The sequence below is a fragment of the Mustelus asterias genome, chromosome 13 (assembly GCF_964213995.1).
Source record: "Mustelus asterias chromosome 13, sMusAst1.hap1.1, whole genome shotgun sequence".
NCBI lineage: Eukaryota > Metazoa > Chordata > Chondrichthyes > Carcharhiniformes > Triakidae > Mustelus > Mustelus asterias.
Genome location: NC_135813.1, coordinates 43,225,456 through 43,244,500, shown reverse-complemented (window position 1 = coordinate 43,244,500; position 19,045 = coordinate 43,225,456). Strand labels below are relative to the sequence as shown.

Sequence of the window (19,045 nt, the reverse complement as noted above, 5' to 3'; positions counted from 1 at the left end):
GATTCCTGCAGACGTGGTGTGCAGAATAATTGCCAACTCCTTCCAAGTACAACATTTAGAACGGAGAGCAGCAGAATATCCCTGGTGGGAGCTGGGCGTCCACATATCGTGAGCATGGCTTTAGCAGCCATTACAATTACCCAGAATTTGCTGGGGGAATAAGGAGTTTAGTGTGCAAATCATTGACAACTTGTGGTGATGAAGAGATTTGTTGCCAATTGCAAATCGCTAAATTGCTGGGTAATTTCTGCCACTCCACTGTTCACCTTGTGAGAATGGAAGCCCACAGTCAACCTCTCTCTGTGCTGCATGAAATTGCTGCATTTGTACTGTTTAAGTTTATTTATTAGTGTCACAAGTAGGTTTACATTAACACTGCAATGAAGTTACTGTGAAAATCCCCTAGTCACCACACTCCGGCGCCTGTTCGGGTACACTGAGGGAGAATTTAGCATGGTCAATGCACCTAACCAGCACGTCTTTCATACAGTGGGAGGAAACCAGAGCACCCAGAGGAAACCCATGCAGACACGGGGAGAATGTGCAAACTCTGCACAGACAATGACCAAAGCTGGGAATTGAACCGGGGTCCCTGGTGCTGGTGAGGCAGCTGTGCTAACCACTGTGCTAAATTAAATCTCTATAGAAAGTTAAGGTTGATGTTTAATGACTTGAGGGGTCTTTTAATTTTGCGATTCGTACTGCTTTTTGCTATTTAGTGGGATGGAAAACAATCCTCTCCCAGACACCGAGGATCATGAGAAATCAACAGGCAGGGTTCCTTTCAGTCAGTCTTATTTTGGGCAATGCTTGGTTCCCAGATAGACTCAATCACACAACAGCTACTTGCAATGATGGGGAATTACAGTCCTGCCCAGCAGTCAAGCAGTGATTTTATGTCATCCTTTTCTTTATCATTAAGATCAGCAGCTAAAGATGCGACTGTGGTCTTTTTCTTACTTCAACAAATGCAATGGCCTCGTGCTATCCACCAAATGCAGTAAGGTTGTCAGCAAAGGTACTTTATCTGTTCTTTACTGTTCCTTGCCTCTGTTAACAAATTCTCCAAACAAATGGTTAATACTTATCCCCCTTGTATACCTTCAGAGGCCAGACCAGAATACTGTTGAGATGTCATACATGCCTGTGGCATGGAACACCCTCTCCAAAGCCACTTTTGGTTTCTAGCCCTGGAGTGAGAGGAAGCAAGTGCTGCTGCGTGTGCGTGCGTATGTGTGTGGTGGTTTGACAGCAGCTGTGGGTGGGTGAAAATTGTGTAGTGCCAGATTGTGGGCATGTTGTGAATTCGGATGGCAATTCTGTTCATGACAGTCAAAATTCCTATATGTGTGATGTTTATACCCGCATTGCTCAATGTCCAAATAGATGCCACTGTGGGAACCAGGCAAATTCAGTGCCTCCATTCTGTTGGAAATGCAGTCTTTCAGTTGAGACATTAAACTGAAGCCCTGTCTGCTCTCCCAACTACTCTTCAAAGATCCTGCAGTAGTACTCTGCGCAACAGTAAGGGAGTCATAGAATCCTTACAGTGCAGAAGGAGGCCTTTTGGCCCAACGAGACTGCACTGACAAAAATCCCCCCCCAGGGCTCTATCCCCATAGCCCCACGTATTTACCCTGCTAGTCTCCCTGACACTAAGGGGCAATTTAGCATGGCCAATCAGCCTAACCTGCACACCTTAGTCCTCCATAGATTCTGGCCAAGCTGACTGTAACAGAGATGTTACAGTCAGCTTATATTCAGTGCCTGTGTGTTGGTCAGTCAGGGTTACATTGCACACAGACTAATTGATGTTCAGGGGTAAATTACATGCACACTAACAGATGGTGCCAGATGAGTCATCGAAATGGATAGCTGGGGTTTCAGGTCCAATAAACCTGTTGGACTTTAACCTGGTGTTGTGAGACTTCTTACTGTGTTCACCCCAGTCCAACGCCGGCATCTCCACATCGATGTTGGAGAGTGCAGGGAATGGGGTCAGTAACAGCTCAGAGATTCAGATGCAAGAACTTTGCTGGTGTTATAACGCGTTCAGCTCGTAGAACCACCTTTTCTGCAATATGTAAAAAAAAAACACTAATTTACATAATGCCTCTCACAACCTCAATGTCTCAAAGCACTTGAGTATTTGTGAAGTTTCGGTGCTGTTGTGAGTAACATTGGAAATCTGACAGCCAATTTGCACTCGGCAAGTTCCACCAAACAGCAATCTGATAATGACCAGATAATCAGGTTTAGTGATGGTGACTGAAGAATAAATATTGGCCAGAATCTAGCAAATACCATAAGCTTTCGGAGCACTGCTCCTTCGTCAGATGGAGTGGAAATGTGCTCTCAAACAGTGCACAGAGACACAAAATCAAGTTACAGAATACTGATTAGAATGCGAATCCCTACAGCCAACCAGGTCTTAAAGGTACAGACAATGTTCTGTCTGGAGACAATACACATCTCTTTAACCTGTGTTTAATGCTCCCTCCACCCACATTGTCTGTACCTGTAAGACCTGGCTGGCTGTAGGGATTCGCATTCTAATCAGTATTCTGTAACTTGATTTTTTGTGTCTCTGTGCACTGTTTGAGAGCACATTTCCACTCCATCTGACGAAGGAGCAGCGCTCCGAAAGCTTATGGTATTTGCTACCAAATAAACCTGTTGGACTTTAACCTGGTGTTGTGAGACTTCTTACTGTGCTCTCCAACATCACCAGAAGATGGTGCTGATCATTTCCGACTGCATCAGTAGCTATTCATTCTCAGTGGAACAGAGATGTTACAGTCAGCTTATATTCAGTGCCTGTGTGTTGGTCAGTCAGGGTTACATTGCACACAGACTAATTGATGTTCAGGGGTAAATTACATGCAGACTAACAGATGGTGCCAGATGAGTCATCGAAATGGATAGCTGGGGTTTCATTACATGGATAATAACGACTAAAATAAATTATTTGACAACATCAGGACTTGCGATGGAATGTAACTGTCTAAAACAGAAATATCATTTGGAGGACACCCAATATTTAGGTTCACACAGCTGGGGTCAGCTGTCCCTCCGTTCCTTTGGCAGATGGCAGAACACATTGCCAAGCGCAGACTGGAGCTTCCTTGAGAACTATGAGTTCACAGATATGGGATTTGGGATATGATATTACAGGCTACAGACTGTGTGTAGCTCAGATCTCAGGTGCCTTCATAACCATTGCCTTCTGATTTTCTCTCTCTTCCCATCCCACTGTCTCCACTCCGTTCTGCACAAGTTCCACAAGTTGAAGATATTTCCAAAAGAACGGGTTAAGGGTGGGGGGGTGGCGAGGGGTGGGGGGCGAACACTGATTAACTAGTCAAACTTGTAAAAGAAATAAAACTGTGTCCTGGATGAATTGAATCTGTGCATATTAACAGAAGCTGGGGAAGAGGTAGCAGAAGCACAATAGTGTTCCTACAGTATTTCATCAGGAAAGAGAATGATGCCGGGGACTGTTGGAGAGCTAATGTTGTTTCTATATTTTAAAAAGGAGATTGAACAATTTGAGGGAACTACAACAAAAACAACGTACTGTGAACACTGGAAATCCGAGACTGTGGAGTCTCAGTGGGCAAGTCCAAAATAAACAGCAAGCTGGGCTACAGAAACAGGAAACAGAGAGTTTAAAGGTAGTTACTGAGATTGATGAAAGGTGAGAAGTGGCACTCCAGAAGGATCGATGCTGGGGCCACTGTTCATCATTCACACAAACAGCTTGAACTCGAGGATTCTGCTGAACCTGAACATTCCAATGCCTGACTCCGGCTTGGAGCTGGCACCGTAATCAGTGGGAGCAGGGAGAGCCCCAAACCAACTACTTTATTTCAATAGTACCTTTAACGTAATAAATGTCCCAAGGTTCCTCACAGGAGCATTATGAAGCAAAATTGGACACTGAGCTGGCATGGTGGCACAGTGGTTAACACTGCTGCCTCACAGTGCCAGGGACCCGGGTTCAATTCCAGCCTCGGGTCACTGTCTGTGTGGACTCTGCACCTTCTCCCTGTGTCTGCGTGGGTTTCCTCCGGGTGCTCCGGTTTCATCCCATAGTGCAAAGATGTGCAGGTTAGGTGGATTGGCCAGGCTAAATTGCCCCTTAGTGTCAGGGAATTAGCAAAGTAAATACGTGGGGTTATGGGGATAGGGCCTGGGTGGGATTGTTATCAGGCTTGATGGGCCAATTGGCTCCTTCTGCACTGTAGGGATTCTGTGGAGCCACATAAGGCAATACTGCAGAAAGTAGTGTCTTCAGTCTTTCCAATCTGCTCATCTAATGTTGGAAGGCAGACAAACAGTGTGATAATTAAAGAGAGTGAAGGAACGGAGAGCAGGGGCAGTGAGGTAGAGCTGAACATTAGTAGCCTATACTTTCAGGTGATGTTGCCAATAAGCATCATATAGATGAGAAAAAGGAGGCTAAGGACTGATCACTGAGGGACACCAGAGAGCAGTGTTTGATCAGGAAGAGAAGTCATGGCCAGTGATTGGCTGCGATCCGATAAGAATGGGATCGAATGAATGCAGCCCCACTCAGCTGGGTGAGACTGGAGAGGTGTTGGAAGAGGATCAGGTGGTCAGCCATGTCAAAGGCAGCGGATGGATAGGGGAGGGCTAGCTTACCTTTGTCACAGTCACAAAGGTTGTCATTTATGACTTTCAGAAGAGCAGCCTTGGTCCTGTGGCAGGAGCAGAAACCTGATTTGAGGGATTCAGCCAGAGTTCTGGAAAGATGGGTATGGGAGGCAGCAATGCTTTCGGGCACTTTGGAGAGGTAAGGGAGGTTGGAGATGGGATGGTAGTTTGCAAGGATGGTGAGGTCGAGTTGAGGGACAGAGCATGGGGATCTTGAGCGGGAATTTAGCCTAATGGACAAGAGACAGCTGGTCAGACGCTCTCAGTCTTAGTGACAAAGAGGTCCGTGAGCCCGTTGCATTTATTGGTGAAGGTGAACAAGACAGAGGGATTTATGGTTTGCAGTCGCAAGGAGAAGCTGAGGTTATCTTTGCATTCTAGGATGACCCTGGAATCGTGAGAAGTTTTGGTAGATGGGAGCAAGAACCTTTACTTCACTCAAAGGGTCATGAATCTGTGGAACTCTCTACCCCAGAGTGCAAAGCGTGCTGGAACACTAAACAAATTTAAGGAGCAGATAGGTTTTTATTCAGTAGAGGGATGAAGGGTTGTGGGGGGTGGGCAGGAAGATGGAGATGAGGCCGAGATGAGATTAGCCATGATATTGAATGACAGAGCTGGCTCAAGAGGCTGAATTGCCTGCTCCTGTCCCTCCTAGTTGTTACATTCTTATGTAATGTTTGTGTTCCAGCCAGATTTGGCAGTGGATGTCCAAACCAGTTGTCTATCATATCTATTCAAATCTGCATCCCTTCGACCCGGCTTCGTGCAATGAGATTTTGGGATTGTGAGCTTTGGGATAGCATTGCATGGAATGGAGCTCGGACCAATTTCTGACAGCTGTGAGGCATCTTTAAATGGGTGCGGGCATTTTCTGTTGGTGGGTGTAGTCTAATGGACTGCTCTCCGAGGACTGGTTACTGCTGCTGCAAAATAGGTTGTGAATCGATAGATCTTTGTTCTGTTGGAGAAGCCCTGCCTTTTCATCAATCCCAGCCACTGTCACTGCCACTGAACAGCTGAAACCTCCAACCTTGCCACCCCTCCCCACCAAAAAGTCCAAAATTGTCATCCTGGGTCACAAAGTCTGAGGCATGAAAATTAAGATCACACCAGGACAAAGATTGCAAAACACTACCACAGACATAAGGGAGTGGAGATGAAGGCCGAGTGAAAAACAGCCAAGGTCAGAGAGAGCAATGCTTTTATTGGGGACTCGGCTTCAAAGATGGAGGTGAGGGTCTGAGCTGATCCGTCCATTAGAAATAGGAGCTAGAGTAGGCCATTCAGCCCCTCCAGCCTGCTCTGTCATTCACTAAGATCATGGCTGATCTTCAACCACAACTCCACCTTCCCTTATCCCTAAATTCTTGAAAGGTCTGTTGACTTGTGTCTTGGATATTCTCATGACTGAGTGTCCACAGCGCTCCTGGATAGAGACGACTGCAATTCTTTGAGTGAAGACATTTCACCCGATCTCAGCCTAAGGGGCCGACCCCTTATTTCGGTCTTGTTGATTCCCTAGCCAGGGGAAACATTTTCTCTGCAGCTACGCTGTCAAACCCTTTAAAAATTTTGTGTGTTTCAACATGGTCACCTCTCGTTGTTCTAAACTCCAGGGAAGATTGGCCCAGCCTACCTAACCTCTCCAGACAGATCATTCTCCTCATTATTTCCAGGAGCTGCGGAAATGTTGTGCCAAAAGGAGGGCCAAAGGCAAGTCAGTTGACATTTTCTAAGTGCCATTGTGAATGAATTGGGGTGTAGTTCTTTTTCCTCCCTGGGACAGACACAGGAGGAGATGGGGTTGAGATGTGGTAGGGGGATGTAGATGAAGTGATCAGGAACTGAACCTAATCTTCCGAAGCTTGCACCCACAGTGTGGCAGGGACGGAGACCATAGCTGCCAGTGAATGATGTGTGGGACGGTGGAAACTTAATGAAAGCATTTGATGAGCTTTGGAAATATAATTGATTCAAGGCTTTTTCAATGAATACCACTGCAAACATTGCTTTTAGAATTCATTTCTGGATACTTGTCAAATTAACCTGCGATGCACGTGATCCAAATGGGTGAGCTCACTAAATAGGGAATAAGTTTTCCCCACTTTGCCTTGCCAATGTCCAATGATGGGACATTGCAAAGGCCTCTACTTTCCAAACCGCATTTGAGACTCCGAGTTCAGGTCTGACCTGCCACCACCCCAAACCGTTCGTGTAAAGCCACATCCAAATACTTGGGTGAATGTTTACATCCAGCATTTTCCATCTTGCACAGCCTGACTCTGGTGACGAAACCTTTTTGCTTTCTATGTATCTTTGCAATTGGTAACACACAGCTGGTTTCAAATACGGACAAAACTGTCATGAGGAAGGGCAATTACTGGCAAATCAGTTAGAAAGGTCTGAAAATTAAGAGATCACTTTCCTCTCTTGTCATTCCCGTTCCTTCCTCTTACATGGTTGAATGGTTTAAAAACTTTAGCTCAACCATTGATCTTCTGAAAGGTTTCCCAGAAACTGGATGATTATGTAATGCTCTCTGTTGGTCCCCCAGTGTTGAGGCTGAGAGATGTTTATGATATTAGATGCCATTTGGCATTATATCTGTTTGAAATGCTGCTGGACCTTGCACTGTCATCTGGAATCACCAACCAGAAAATCAATTATGCAATTTCCATGAAAGGCACTTTTATTGAGTTTGATATCCAGCATATCTGACAGCGTTCAATGGGCAAGAAGCAGAATATTGCAGCGAAGTAAATGCAGAACAGTCAGCGTAAAACTAAAACAGCTGAAAGCAGATTGTTCCTGTTAAGGCTGACAGTGGAGCCGATCCTGGTTGTGAGATATCTTCATCTCCCCTTCAGCTCCCGTTGCCTTTGCTGTTCTGTTAAATGAGTTATTTCAAAGGGCGGCACGGTAGCACAGTGGTTAGCACTGCTGCCTCACAGCGCCAGGGACCCAGGTTCAATTCCGGCCTCGAGTCACTGTCTGTGTGGAGCCTGCACATTCTCCCTCGTGTCTGCGTGGGTTTCCTCCGGGTGCTCCGGTTTCCTCCCACAGTCCAAAGATGTGCGAGTTCGGTTGATTGGCCATGCTAAATTGCCCCTAATGTCAGGGATATCAGGGGGATTAGCAGGGTAAATATGTGGGGTTATGGGAATATGCCTGGGTGGGATTGTGGTCGGTGCAGACTCGATGGGCTGAATGGCCTCCTTCTGTACTGTAGGGATTCTATGCCTTGTTGTACCTAGGATGGGATGATTTCACACTCGTTGGATTTGATTCCCTCATTCGGGGGCAACAGCAAGAGCCCGAGGATACAATATGGGTGCCCTTGGGGTATGGGCATTTGGGGGACACAGCATTCTATCATGCTACACCATGGTTATCCTACACCCCCGACTGGGCTTTTTGTTGGAAGGAAGGCCGTCTGAATCACAAAGTGGCATTATCAAAGCTGGCTTACTTGGATGGTGACTGTGATTTGATTAATTGAATTACATAGAATTTACAGCACATAAACAGGCCATTTGGCACAATTGGCTTGTGCTCCACATGAATCCTTCCCAACCCTACCAGCATATCCTTTAGTTCCTTTCTCCCTCGTACTGACCTAGCTTGCTTACCCTTAAATGCATCAAAACTGTTTGTCTCAACTATTCCCTTGTGGTATTGAATTCCATATTTAACCATTCTCTAGGTCAAACTTACCATATTTATTAGGTACTATCTTCTATTCACTGTCACTAGTTTTAGACCCCTCACAAGCGAAATGTCTTCTCTACATCTACCCATTAAACCCCTTAATAGTTTTAAAGATCTCTATCATTACCTCTGAGCCCTCACTTTCCTTGAGGACAGTTCCACTCTGTTCAGTTTAAACCTGATAATTATAACCTCTTAAGTCTGGTATCTTGCTTGTAAATTGATTAAAAATAAGTTTTATTTAGATGTCCAGGATGTTGAATGGGAGCCCAGCAGTTTTGTCATTAAGTTCCACTGGAGAGTCATTATGGCTTCATTAGCTGTAATCAGTAAGACTTTCATTAGCAAAAGTTAGTGTGAAGGACTTTTGTGGCTACTATTGATCAGGGTTGATGCATCTTTGCTGGGTTTATTGCTTCCCCAGAGATGGTAGACTTACAAGGATTACACCAACAGCACTCGCTCAATGTTGGATCTTATCGGAGTTGAGCCAGTGTTTAACTGTGCATTTTGGTGCTAACTGCTTCTGATAGGTGTATATATAAATATATATATAATATGAACTCCTCTGCCAGCAGAATTCTATCTTTAGCTTTGAACGGACTGCTCTAGATAATGCTGACCTGGATACTGTGTTTGAATCTCATTAGAAGAGAAATCCGAGATCTGAGGATGCAGCTGAATTAAACAAGTCAGCTGTTAGAAGTTAAAAAGATTTGTTAAATGGATGAATCTTTTTTATCATCGCACCAACATTAAGCAATCGCGTCCTTGCAAGTTTAGGTGTTTACTATTCAGTCTTGGCTGGAAATAAATCATGATATTTAAAGAAAAGTTTATAGTAGAGGAGAGAATTGTGTTTCGTGTTGCAAGACTCGTGTGGAGCTAGCCCAACTGTTATGTCAGAATACTACAGTGAGAGGAAAAACCTGACCATTTAAATGTGCATATTTAATGTCCGTTTTTTATAACCAATCTAAATATTGTATTAGGTTAGGTGCCAAAAGCAGGGAAATCTGCAATCACTTTCCTCAGAGACTTGCATTTACATAGCATTTTATCAAACGCGCTAAGGTTTATTGTTGAAATGTGGTGACACTAGTTGCTCTAATTGGTTTCTTTGAGAAGAAGATAGATGATCTTGGGCTTGCTAAACAACAACAGAGGGAATATGAACCATCAAACGTAGCGAGACGATGGCCTAGTGGTATTATCGCTCGACTATTAATCCAAAAACTCAGCTAATGTTCTGGGGACCCGGGTTCAAATCCACCATGGCAGTTGGTGGAATTTGAATTCAAGAAAAAGTATCTGGAATTAAGAATCTGATGACTATGAAACATTATCGATTGTCGGAAAAACCCATCAGATTCACTAATGTCCTTTTGGGAAGGAAATCTGCCGTCCTTACTTGGTCTGGCCTACATGTGACTCCAGAGCCACAGCAATGTAGTTGACTCTCAACTGCCCTCCAAGGGCAACTAGGGATGGGGCAATAAATGCTGACCAGACAGTGACGCCACGTCCCACGAATGAATAAAAAAGACATACAGTATGGACTGAGTGACCAGATGGGAATGGCAGATTGCCTTTGCTGAAAGGTGCCAGTGCACCAGTTGGGAATTTATAATGCCAGTCTTTTCTCCTGCTGCATTGTTGCAAATTATCCGATTTACTGAATTCATTTTGCCATGATGAGATTGTGGACTCTTGGCTGCCAAATGGGTTTAATTGAACAGTAATACAACAAGCAACATAATACACCCATTTCCAAAAGGTGTTAAGCTTAGACAGCTTCTCATAATAGAAGATAATAAATAGGTCACAGGTTCTATCCTGAACTCTGCGTTTTGTTTACCTTTAAAATGTTTTTTGTTTTTGCCTTGTCTGACCAGCTATGGCAATATCTGGATGGGATAATGCTTTCTGGGTGATTCCACTTGTCCATTTCCAAGTTCAATCAATCACAAGTCACCAGGTCAAACTCAGTGATTTGAAAAATGCAGACTGATCAATACCTCTTAAAAACTGGAACATTGCAAAATTTAAATAACTGTTCAATTCAAGAAGGTTCTCCATTGAATACATAGTTAAAGATATTAAATAGGATATTTATTTGAACTGAGTGACTTTGCTAACTAAATAACCGTCATGCAGTGCACCAATTCATAGAGTCATAGAGGTCTACAGCATGGAAATAGGCCCTTCGGCCCAACTTGTCCATGCTGCCCCTTTTTTTTAAACCACTAAGCTAGTCCCAATTGCCTGCATTTCGCCCATATCCCTCTATATTCTTATTACTCATAACTGTCTAAATGCTTTTTAAAAGGCAAAATTGTACCCGTCTCTACTACTATCTCTGGCAGCTTGTTCCAGACACTCACCACCCTCTGTGTGAAAAAATTGCCCCTCTGGACCATTTTGTATCTCTCCCTCTCACCTTAAACCTATGCCCCCTAATTTTAGACTCCCTATCTTTGGGAAATTTGTTGACTATCCAGCTGATCTATGCCCCTGGGATATCTGGGATATGATTTCTGTCAATGAAAGGGAGCGAAAGAAAGGTTTGCATTTGTATAGTGCCTTTCACAACCTCAGGACATCCCAAAGCATGATACCACCTCACTGAAGTGTAGTCATTATTGTAATGTCGGAAACACTAGCCAATTTGTGCATAGCAAGGTCCCACAAACAGCAATGAGATAAATGACCAGATAATCTGTTTAGGGTTATTAGATGAGGGATAAATATTGGCAGAGGAACAAAATCAAAGTCCTCTGCTGTTCTTCAAACAGTCCAGCTGTGAGGGAACAGTGAGCCCTCGGTTTTAATATCTCAGCTTTAAAGATGTCAGCTTCCTCAGTTCTGGAATGTCAACTTGGATTTTTTGGTCAAAGCCCTTGAGTGGATTCTGTCCTTTGGACTCGGGGGCAAGAACGTTACCAACTGAGCCATGACTGATGCCAGTCACCTCTGATGTACCATAACAGAACTTAATAGAACAGTGTGAAGGTAAACCATCAATTTTGCTATGGGGTCTTGATTATAATGTCTCATTTAGGGGTATCTTTGAATCAGTGACAAATCTCACCACTACCAGTTAGGTTGCATGTTCAATTTCTGGAACAGAACTCGAGCTCCCCAAGTTTAGGCTCAAAGTGAGAGTGCTGCTATTGGACAAAGTTGCCATTTTACCCTATGCCGCTCCAGTCCCCGTACAGACTGATGAAATGATTTTTTCCTGCGGTTTTTGGGAACAATCAAAATTTGTATCTGAGGCAACATTGGAGCTCAAGATGTTTAACCTGAAAAATTTCACATGGTGCCTGCCACCAATAGCCAGTCATTTCCACCTTTTGTACAACCAAATAAGGCTGGGTCATGGTGCTAGACGGCTATTGTCAGCTGTCCCCTGTCCATTCCCTGTTAACTCCAGTGTTTAATTTATCGGGAGTACCCACCACATCACATTCCATTATCCAGAGGGGCAGGTTTTTCATACAGAGGAAGGTGAGTGTCTGGAACGAGCTACCAGAGGCAGTAGTAGAAGCGGGTACAATTTTGCTTTTTAAAAAGCATTTAGACAGTTATATGGGTAAGATGGGTATAGAGGGATATGGGCCAAATGTGGGCAATTGGAACCAGCTTAGGGATTTCAAAATAAAAAGACGGCATGGACAAGTTGGGCTGAAGGGCCTGTTTCCATGCTGTAAACCTCTATGCCTCTATCAGAACATGAGCGTGCGTGCCTAACTCAAACCACTTGTAACAGTGAGCATTGTGACTCACTGCTTTCATTGACTTTGTGGGCCTTTGTCCAAAATGTGCTTTACTACAACAGCACTCCTCCCTTTCCCTCTGTTCTATGAAGAATTGAAAAATATGTGTACTGTTATATATTTCATATCCAATGTTCTTTTTCAATTTTATCTCCCCTTTCAAATTTCCCCCTCTCTCTTTCTCCTGGAGGCTCTGTGCTAATGATTCACCAGCCTCTCCAGTAAAAAGTACATTCTTCACACTGAGCTTAGTGTGCCCATGGGCAGCTGGCATATTGGCTTTTATATTACTCTTAGCTTCAGCCTTTCTTCTCAGCATTAAGGTGTCAGTCTTAAACCAAGTACAATGATGAATGAAACTTTTAATTGGCTCCTCAAAGGATCCATTTGTACAATGTCAGACGATGGCTCCTTCCGCTAAGATCCAGCATCATCTCATTGTAACTGTACACTGAGGATGGGGATCAACTAAAACATACACACAGGAGCCCCCTGCTCCTGCATCAATGGATAGGCCTATCCCTCAGGATAATAACTGATTAACAGGTCAGCCGACTGAACCCCCATTTCATTGTGCCCACATTCACTTCTGTGCCGTGCTTTCTACTGTGTACATATCTCTCACTATCACAGTTTCTGTTCATTTCTCTCCTGCAGTATTTAGAGTGGCAGCAAGGAGCAGACAGCAATTGGGAGAGGAGAAATATTGCCAGTTGCCAAGAACAACAAGCTGCCAGAGGTAGTAGTAGACGCGGGTACAATTTTGTCTTTTAAAAAGCATTTAGACAGTTACATGGGTAAGATGGGTATAGAGGGGTATGGGCCAAACACAGGCAATTGGGACTAGCTTTCGTGGTTTAAAAAAAAAAGGGCAGCATGGGCAAGTTGGGCTGAAGGGCCTGTTTCCATGCTGTAGACCTCTATGACTCTGAGGTGGGACAGTGTGTCCTGTGGAGGGGAACTGTAACTGGTGAGAGAATGTGGAGAGTGTTGTGGCAAAAGGGGAAATAAAGTTGGATTGGAATCGCCTGGTGGGGCGGCAACAGTAACCAGTTCAAGCCTTGGGTGGAGAGATTGGCAGCCATTGAATGGGTTGGGTATTAAGTGGGGCGGGGAGATCAGATCATGTTTGTTGGGGAGAGGGCTGAAATATTGCTGGTTTGGGAGAGGGAAAAGTCTTGCTCAGCAGGTGGGCGGAGGGAGATTGAGAGGTGTGATGTTGCTCAGTGGGCTGGTTGGGTTCAGGGTTGAATTGAGAAATGAAGGAAAGGGTGGGCCGAATGGCCTCCTTCTTCACAGTTGGGATTCTGTGGGTGGGTGGTAATCGCTTCCCTGTGTGTTTCATGAAGAGCTGTGAAACAACATGACCAGTGGGACACGTAGGGCATTTGCAGCCTGCAGGAGTTACTGGATACGGCCTTGCTAAGGAGGCAGTACCTGAGTGATTTACAGCAACTGGCCCAACTGTGATCATCTACCCCAGTAATGGCTGAAAATCAAACGGCCTCTCGGTTCTACACTTTTTACAAAGAGTGCTTGAGGTCCACAACACCTCTACTGGAAGTTGTGATCTATTGGCCAGTCTCCTGGTGTTAACATCCTGGGGTTTACGCTCAGTAATAAGACGCTATACATCAGAGACCTGTGGAAGCTGATGAAATCAAAACTGCCGATTGGTGTTTGTGTAGGCTCTGTATTGGCCAGACTGGGGAGGTTATTCACTCCCATACCACTTGCTGGTTTGCGATGTCCGTGTATGTAACATTTAAAAGTCAGAACTGATGGTTTGCATGTTTTAAAGTTTGTTTTTAATGGGCTTGCTGTTTAAATGTGGAGTGGCTATATCTGCTGCGGTCACATCCTATGATGGAGCGAAGCCAGTAACTGTTCATTATGTTTTTAGTGTGTTTTATGGACTGTATCACTGATGTGTAATTGGAATGAAGTCTGGCATTTGTTCCTGGAAACCATAAGCCGCTACCTTAGATCCCGTGATTTATGACTCCAAGTTATCTTATTTTTAACCTATGATGGGTCATAATGGCACAACAGCAATGCTGTTATTAATTTTACTTGGTCTTTGTATCGCTTGCTGATGTTTTGGCCCAGTGTGGTGTTTTAATTTCACTCTGCTGCATTTGATGGGGTTTATTTTACACTCTGCTGCTTCAACCACCATCTGTCTTCATTCGTAAGACTGGATATTGTTGGCAGCTTATTTGGTCCTGGGAGCTCATCAAGCTGAGGCCATCTTGAGTTCACAATCATCCTGCAGCTACTCCAGAGTTCAGCTTGTTCTCCCTACATCTCTTCTGTTCTTGCTGAAGGCAAGTTTATTTCCACCTACAACTGGGGCAGCACACTCAGCGCAGACCTGGAAGTGAACATGGGCAGATTATGGTGTGCATAGTTCAGAGCCGTCAGGAAAGACATGCATTTATATAACATCTGTCGTGACCTCGGAAGGCCGCAAAGGGTTTCACGTCGAAGTGTAGTCACTGTTGTAACATAGGAAACACGGCAGCCAATTTCTGCGCAGCAAGGCCCCGAGTGTAAGTTACATCAAGCGTAAATCAAGATTCTTAGTCTTCAATGCTGCTCTCAATCAGTTTGCCCAAAGCCACCTCCACTCGTAAGGCTAACCACAAGCCCAGCTGCAAATACTGAGAGTGGCAAATTTCTGCTGATTGCACCTAGTTAATGCCCATGGCAGAGGCTCATAGAATCCCTACAGTGCAGAAGGAGGCCATTTGACCCATTGAGTCTGCACCGACCACGATCCCACCCAGGCCCTATTCCTGCAACCCACATATTTATCCTGCTGGTCCCCCCTGACACTAAGAGGCAATTTATCATGGCCAATCAACCTAACCTGCACATCTTTGGAGTGTGGGAGGAAACCAGAGCACTCGGAGGAAACCCACGCAGACACGGGGAGAACGTGCAAACTCCACACAGACAGTCACCCAAGGCTGGAATTGAACCTGGGTCCCTGGCGCTCTGAGGCAGCAGTGCTAACCACTGTGCCATCGTGCTGCCCTGCTCTTCAAATTGAAGCTCACATGAACTCGTGGGGATATTTGAACGTTTTTACATATTGGAGAATATATATAATTTGCTCAGAAATTAATTAAACTAAGAAATTAAAGTCTCCTATCACAAATGATTCAAAATAATTTTAAAATAGTTTTCAGTGATTTTAAAATCAGATGACCTAATGTGGAACTCTGGACATTTATTAAAAATGCTTATCTTTTGTGACAAAACTGTTTTCATCTGTACTGATAAAACTTAAATATATCAAGGATGAAATGGTTACATTCTATTACACTTGCTGATTTTGTTGGTTCATGGAAGATTTTATGTTTGGTGTCATTATATAAATGCATTTTAGTGGGAATTTGAACAGTAACCTAACCAGTGTAATTTGTGGCTGATTTCTTAGCTGTGTCTGAAATAGAAGCTCTATCCCTAATCTGTTCCAGCGAAGTTGGTTGAGGAATAATTATTGAGCAAGATGTTGGGGAGGGGGGGCGGTATTCACAGAAGAATGCCCTTGCTCACCTTAAAATAATGCCATGGACTTTCTCATGTCCACCTGGAGGGCAGATAGGGCCTCAGTTGAACATCTAATTGAAACTTGGTACCTCCAACTGTGCAGCATTCCCCCAGTACTGCAGTGGGGTATATCAACATGGGTTATGTAGTCAATCCTTGAATGGGACCTTCTGACACTTAGAAGTATACCAGGCAGTGCATTTCCCCACAGAGCATTCAGGGGTGCTCATGTTTTTAATATTAAACCCATTTTGCCTATTTGGGAGGAATATAGCACCAACTACAGAAAATTGCTTGGGATATTACAGCTCACAGAAAGAGTCCATTCAGCCCAACTTCTCAGTGCTGCTGCTTATACTCCACATAAGCCTTTCCTGTTCCATCTACCTTATCTCAGTGTTTCAGCATCTCTCTATTCCTCTTTAACGTACTCATCTCGTTTTCTTTTGAAAGCCAATTGCCTCTACCTCTTCCAGTGGTGGTGAGTTTCTCATTCTAACTGTTAATGATGAAGTCTGACTGCACCCCAAGGGGGAGATTACTGTCAGTCAGGGTTGGAAAATGCTGATTTATGCTCTGAGCTGTAACCAGGTGAACTGTACTTGTGTTTGCAGGGGCTGTTCTCAGGTGGGGATTATTCGAGCGATGCGCGAGGCGGGAATCCCCATCGATATGGTGGGCGGGACCTCAATCGGCTCTTTTATGGGGGCGCTTTATGCAGAGGAGAGGAATGCAAACCGCATGAGGAACAGAGCCCAGCAATGGGCAAAGGTAAGAGGGAACTGCCTATCCAGGCAGATCACTTCAAGCATTGCCTTGTGGGGAACACTCCATGTTCAGGACAATGCTTGTGTGGGTTGTTACTGGCTGCAGGAAGTGTCTGCTCCATCATGTATACTTTACTCTAAGTGGCGTCGCTGTTTTTGTTGATTAATAATGAGGTAATTAACAGCCTAATACGGTGGCGGAATGGTTTGGCCTTGTATTGTTGAATGAATCCTCTTCCACTACACGCCACTGTGACACCATCATCCATTACTAATTCTTGAATAACACATTTCTTAAATGGCAATCTCTTGAATGAGGAGGGGAGTAAGTGGAATAGTGGAATATTGTGGTTATTAAGGGAAATGTTCACAGAATCTTTACAGCGCGGAAGGAGGCCATTCGGCCTATCAAGCCTGCATTGGCTCATTGAAAGGGCGTTCTATCTAGCCTCCCCATCTGCTTTATCGCAGTAACCTTACACATTCATTCTTTTCAGGTAGCAATCCAATTCCCTTTTGAATAACTCAAATCGAAACTGCCTCCACCACCCTCCCAGGAAGTTCCTTCCAGATTCCAACTGCTCCTCTGAGTGAAAAAATGTTTTCCTAACATCACTTTTACTTCTTTTGCCGGTTATTTTGACTCTGTGCCCTCTAGCTCTCTTGAGAGGGAACAATTTCTCACTATTTTCCCCTGTCCATACTCCTCAAGATCTTGAATACTTCCATCAAATCTCCGCTCAGCCTTCTTTTCTCCAAGGAAAACAGACCCAACCTCTCCAATTTACCCTCATAGTTACAGTGCTTTATCCCTGGAATCGTTTTTGTGAACTTCCTTTGTACTCTCTCCAATGCCTTCACATCCTTCCAGAACTGAACGCAGTACTCCAGATGAGACCTAAACTAGTGTCTTATACAAGTTCAATGTGATCTCCTTACTCTTGTACTCAGTGCCCCAATTAATAAAAGCTTGGGTACTATATGCTTTAACTGCTCTCTCAACTACTCCCTTCAATGACATATGTACATATACACTGAGCTTCTTCTGTTCCTGCACCTCCTTTAGAGACTTTCCGTTTATTTTGTACTGTCACTCCATATTCTTCCTGTCAAAATGAATCATCTCACATTCCTGTGCATTGAACAACTTCTGCCACTTGTCTGCCCAACCAGCAACATGTCTATGTCCTTTTGAAGTTCAAAGCTATCCTCTACTAGGGCGGCACGGTAGCACAGTGGTTCGCACTGCTGCCTCACAGCGCCAGGGACCTGGGTTCGATTCCCGCTTGGGTCACTGTCTGTGTGGAGTTTGCACGTTCTCCCCGTGTCTGCGTGGGTTTCCTCCGGGTGCTCCGGTTTCCTCCCACAGTCTGAAAGACATGCTGGTTAGGTGCATTGACCCAAACCGGCGCCAAAGTGTGGCGACTAGGAGAATTTCGCAGTAACTTCATTGCAGTGTTAATGTAAGCCTACTAGTGACACTAATAAATAAACTTTAAAAAACTTCAGTTGACAATGGTTCCAATATTCGTACCATCTGCAGATTTTGAAATCATGCCCTGAACACTACAGTCCAGGTCATTAATATACATCAGTAAGAGCAAGAGTCCCAACACTGACCCCTGAGGAACTCCACTATAAACCCTCCTCCAATCTGAAAAACAACATTCATCACTATTCTCTGTTTCCTGTCACTCAGCCAGTTTCCTTTTTATTCCGTGAGCTAGAATTTTGCGCTCACATTTGTTGCCTGACATTATATCAAATGCCTTTTGAAAATCCACATTCACCTAATCAACAGCATTGCCTTTATTAACCCTCTGTCACCATCTCAAAAAACTCCAAGTTAGTTAATGTATTCATGCTGGCTTTCCTTAATTATTCTGTACTTGACCAAGAGATTGTTGATTTTGTCGCAAGCTATAGTTTCCAGAAGTTTCCCTACCGCTGAAGACAAACGGACTGGTCTGCTGTTGCTGGCTTTATCCTTGCCCCTCCCTTTTTGAACAATATTGTTGTCATGGGGGATAGTGCTGTTCTAGTTATTAGTGGTGTCAGGAATGTAGCATTGCTTTTTCAATGTTTTGCGATTGCTCTGCTCAGATGCTTGCCTACTGACCAGCAACAGGGACAGCAGCGGCTCAAGAAGACAACTCATCATCACCACCTTTTCACGGACAATTAGGGATGGATAATAAATGCTGGTCTAGTTGGATAAGCTTTTTTAAAAAAACTAATTTACACTAAAAGTTTCCCCTAATTGTTTTGGACCACAGGGTTCCACAATGCTGTTTAAAAAAAAATTAATGATTCTGAAAGGCCAGTCATCAAATTGACTAAAGTTCTCTGGAGTCAGTAAAATGAATCAGAAAGCAATTCCTCAAGTCTCTATTGCCCTAATTATGTTTAATCATCATTTATTTTGCAATGCCTAACAGTAATGTCTGTTTTCACTTGGGGAAGAACTGACTATAAGGTTGGCCATATTGTTGCTACATTAATATGTTACTGCTGATAAACAACTCACTCAGCAGCTGAATAGCGATTTCACTC

General features: G+C 44.1%; 1 protein-coding gene across 1 annotated transcript in view; it reads left to right on the top strand.

Moving 5' to 3' along the window:
• The window catches only part of pnpla7b (patatin-like phospholipase domain containing 7b), a 320,408-nt gene that overhangs the window by 227,244 nt on the left and 74,119 nt on the right, over positions 1 to 19,045 (top strand). Inside the window, exon 26 of the mRNA XM_078226670.1 lies at positions 16,340 to 16,496. Coding sequence (XP_078082796.1) covers positions 16,340 to 16,496 — 157 coding nt within the window. The remainder of the gene's footprint in view (positions 1 to 16,339; positions 16,497 to 19,045) is intronic.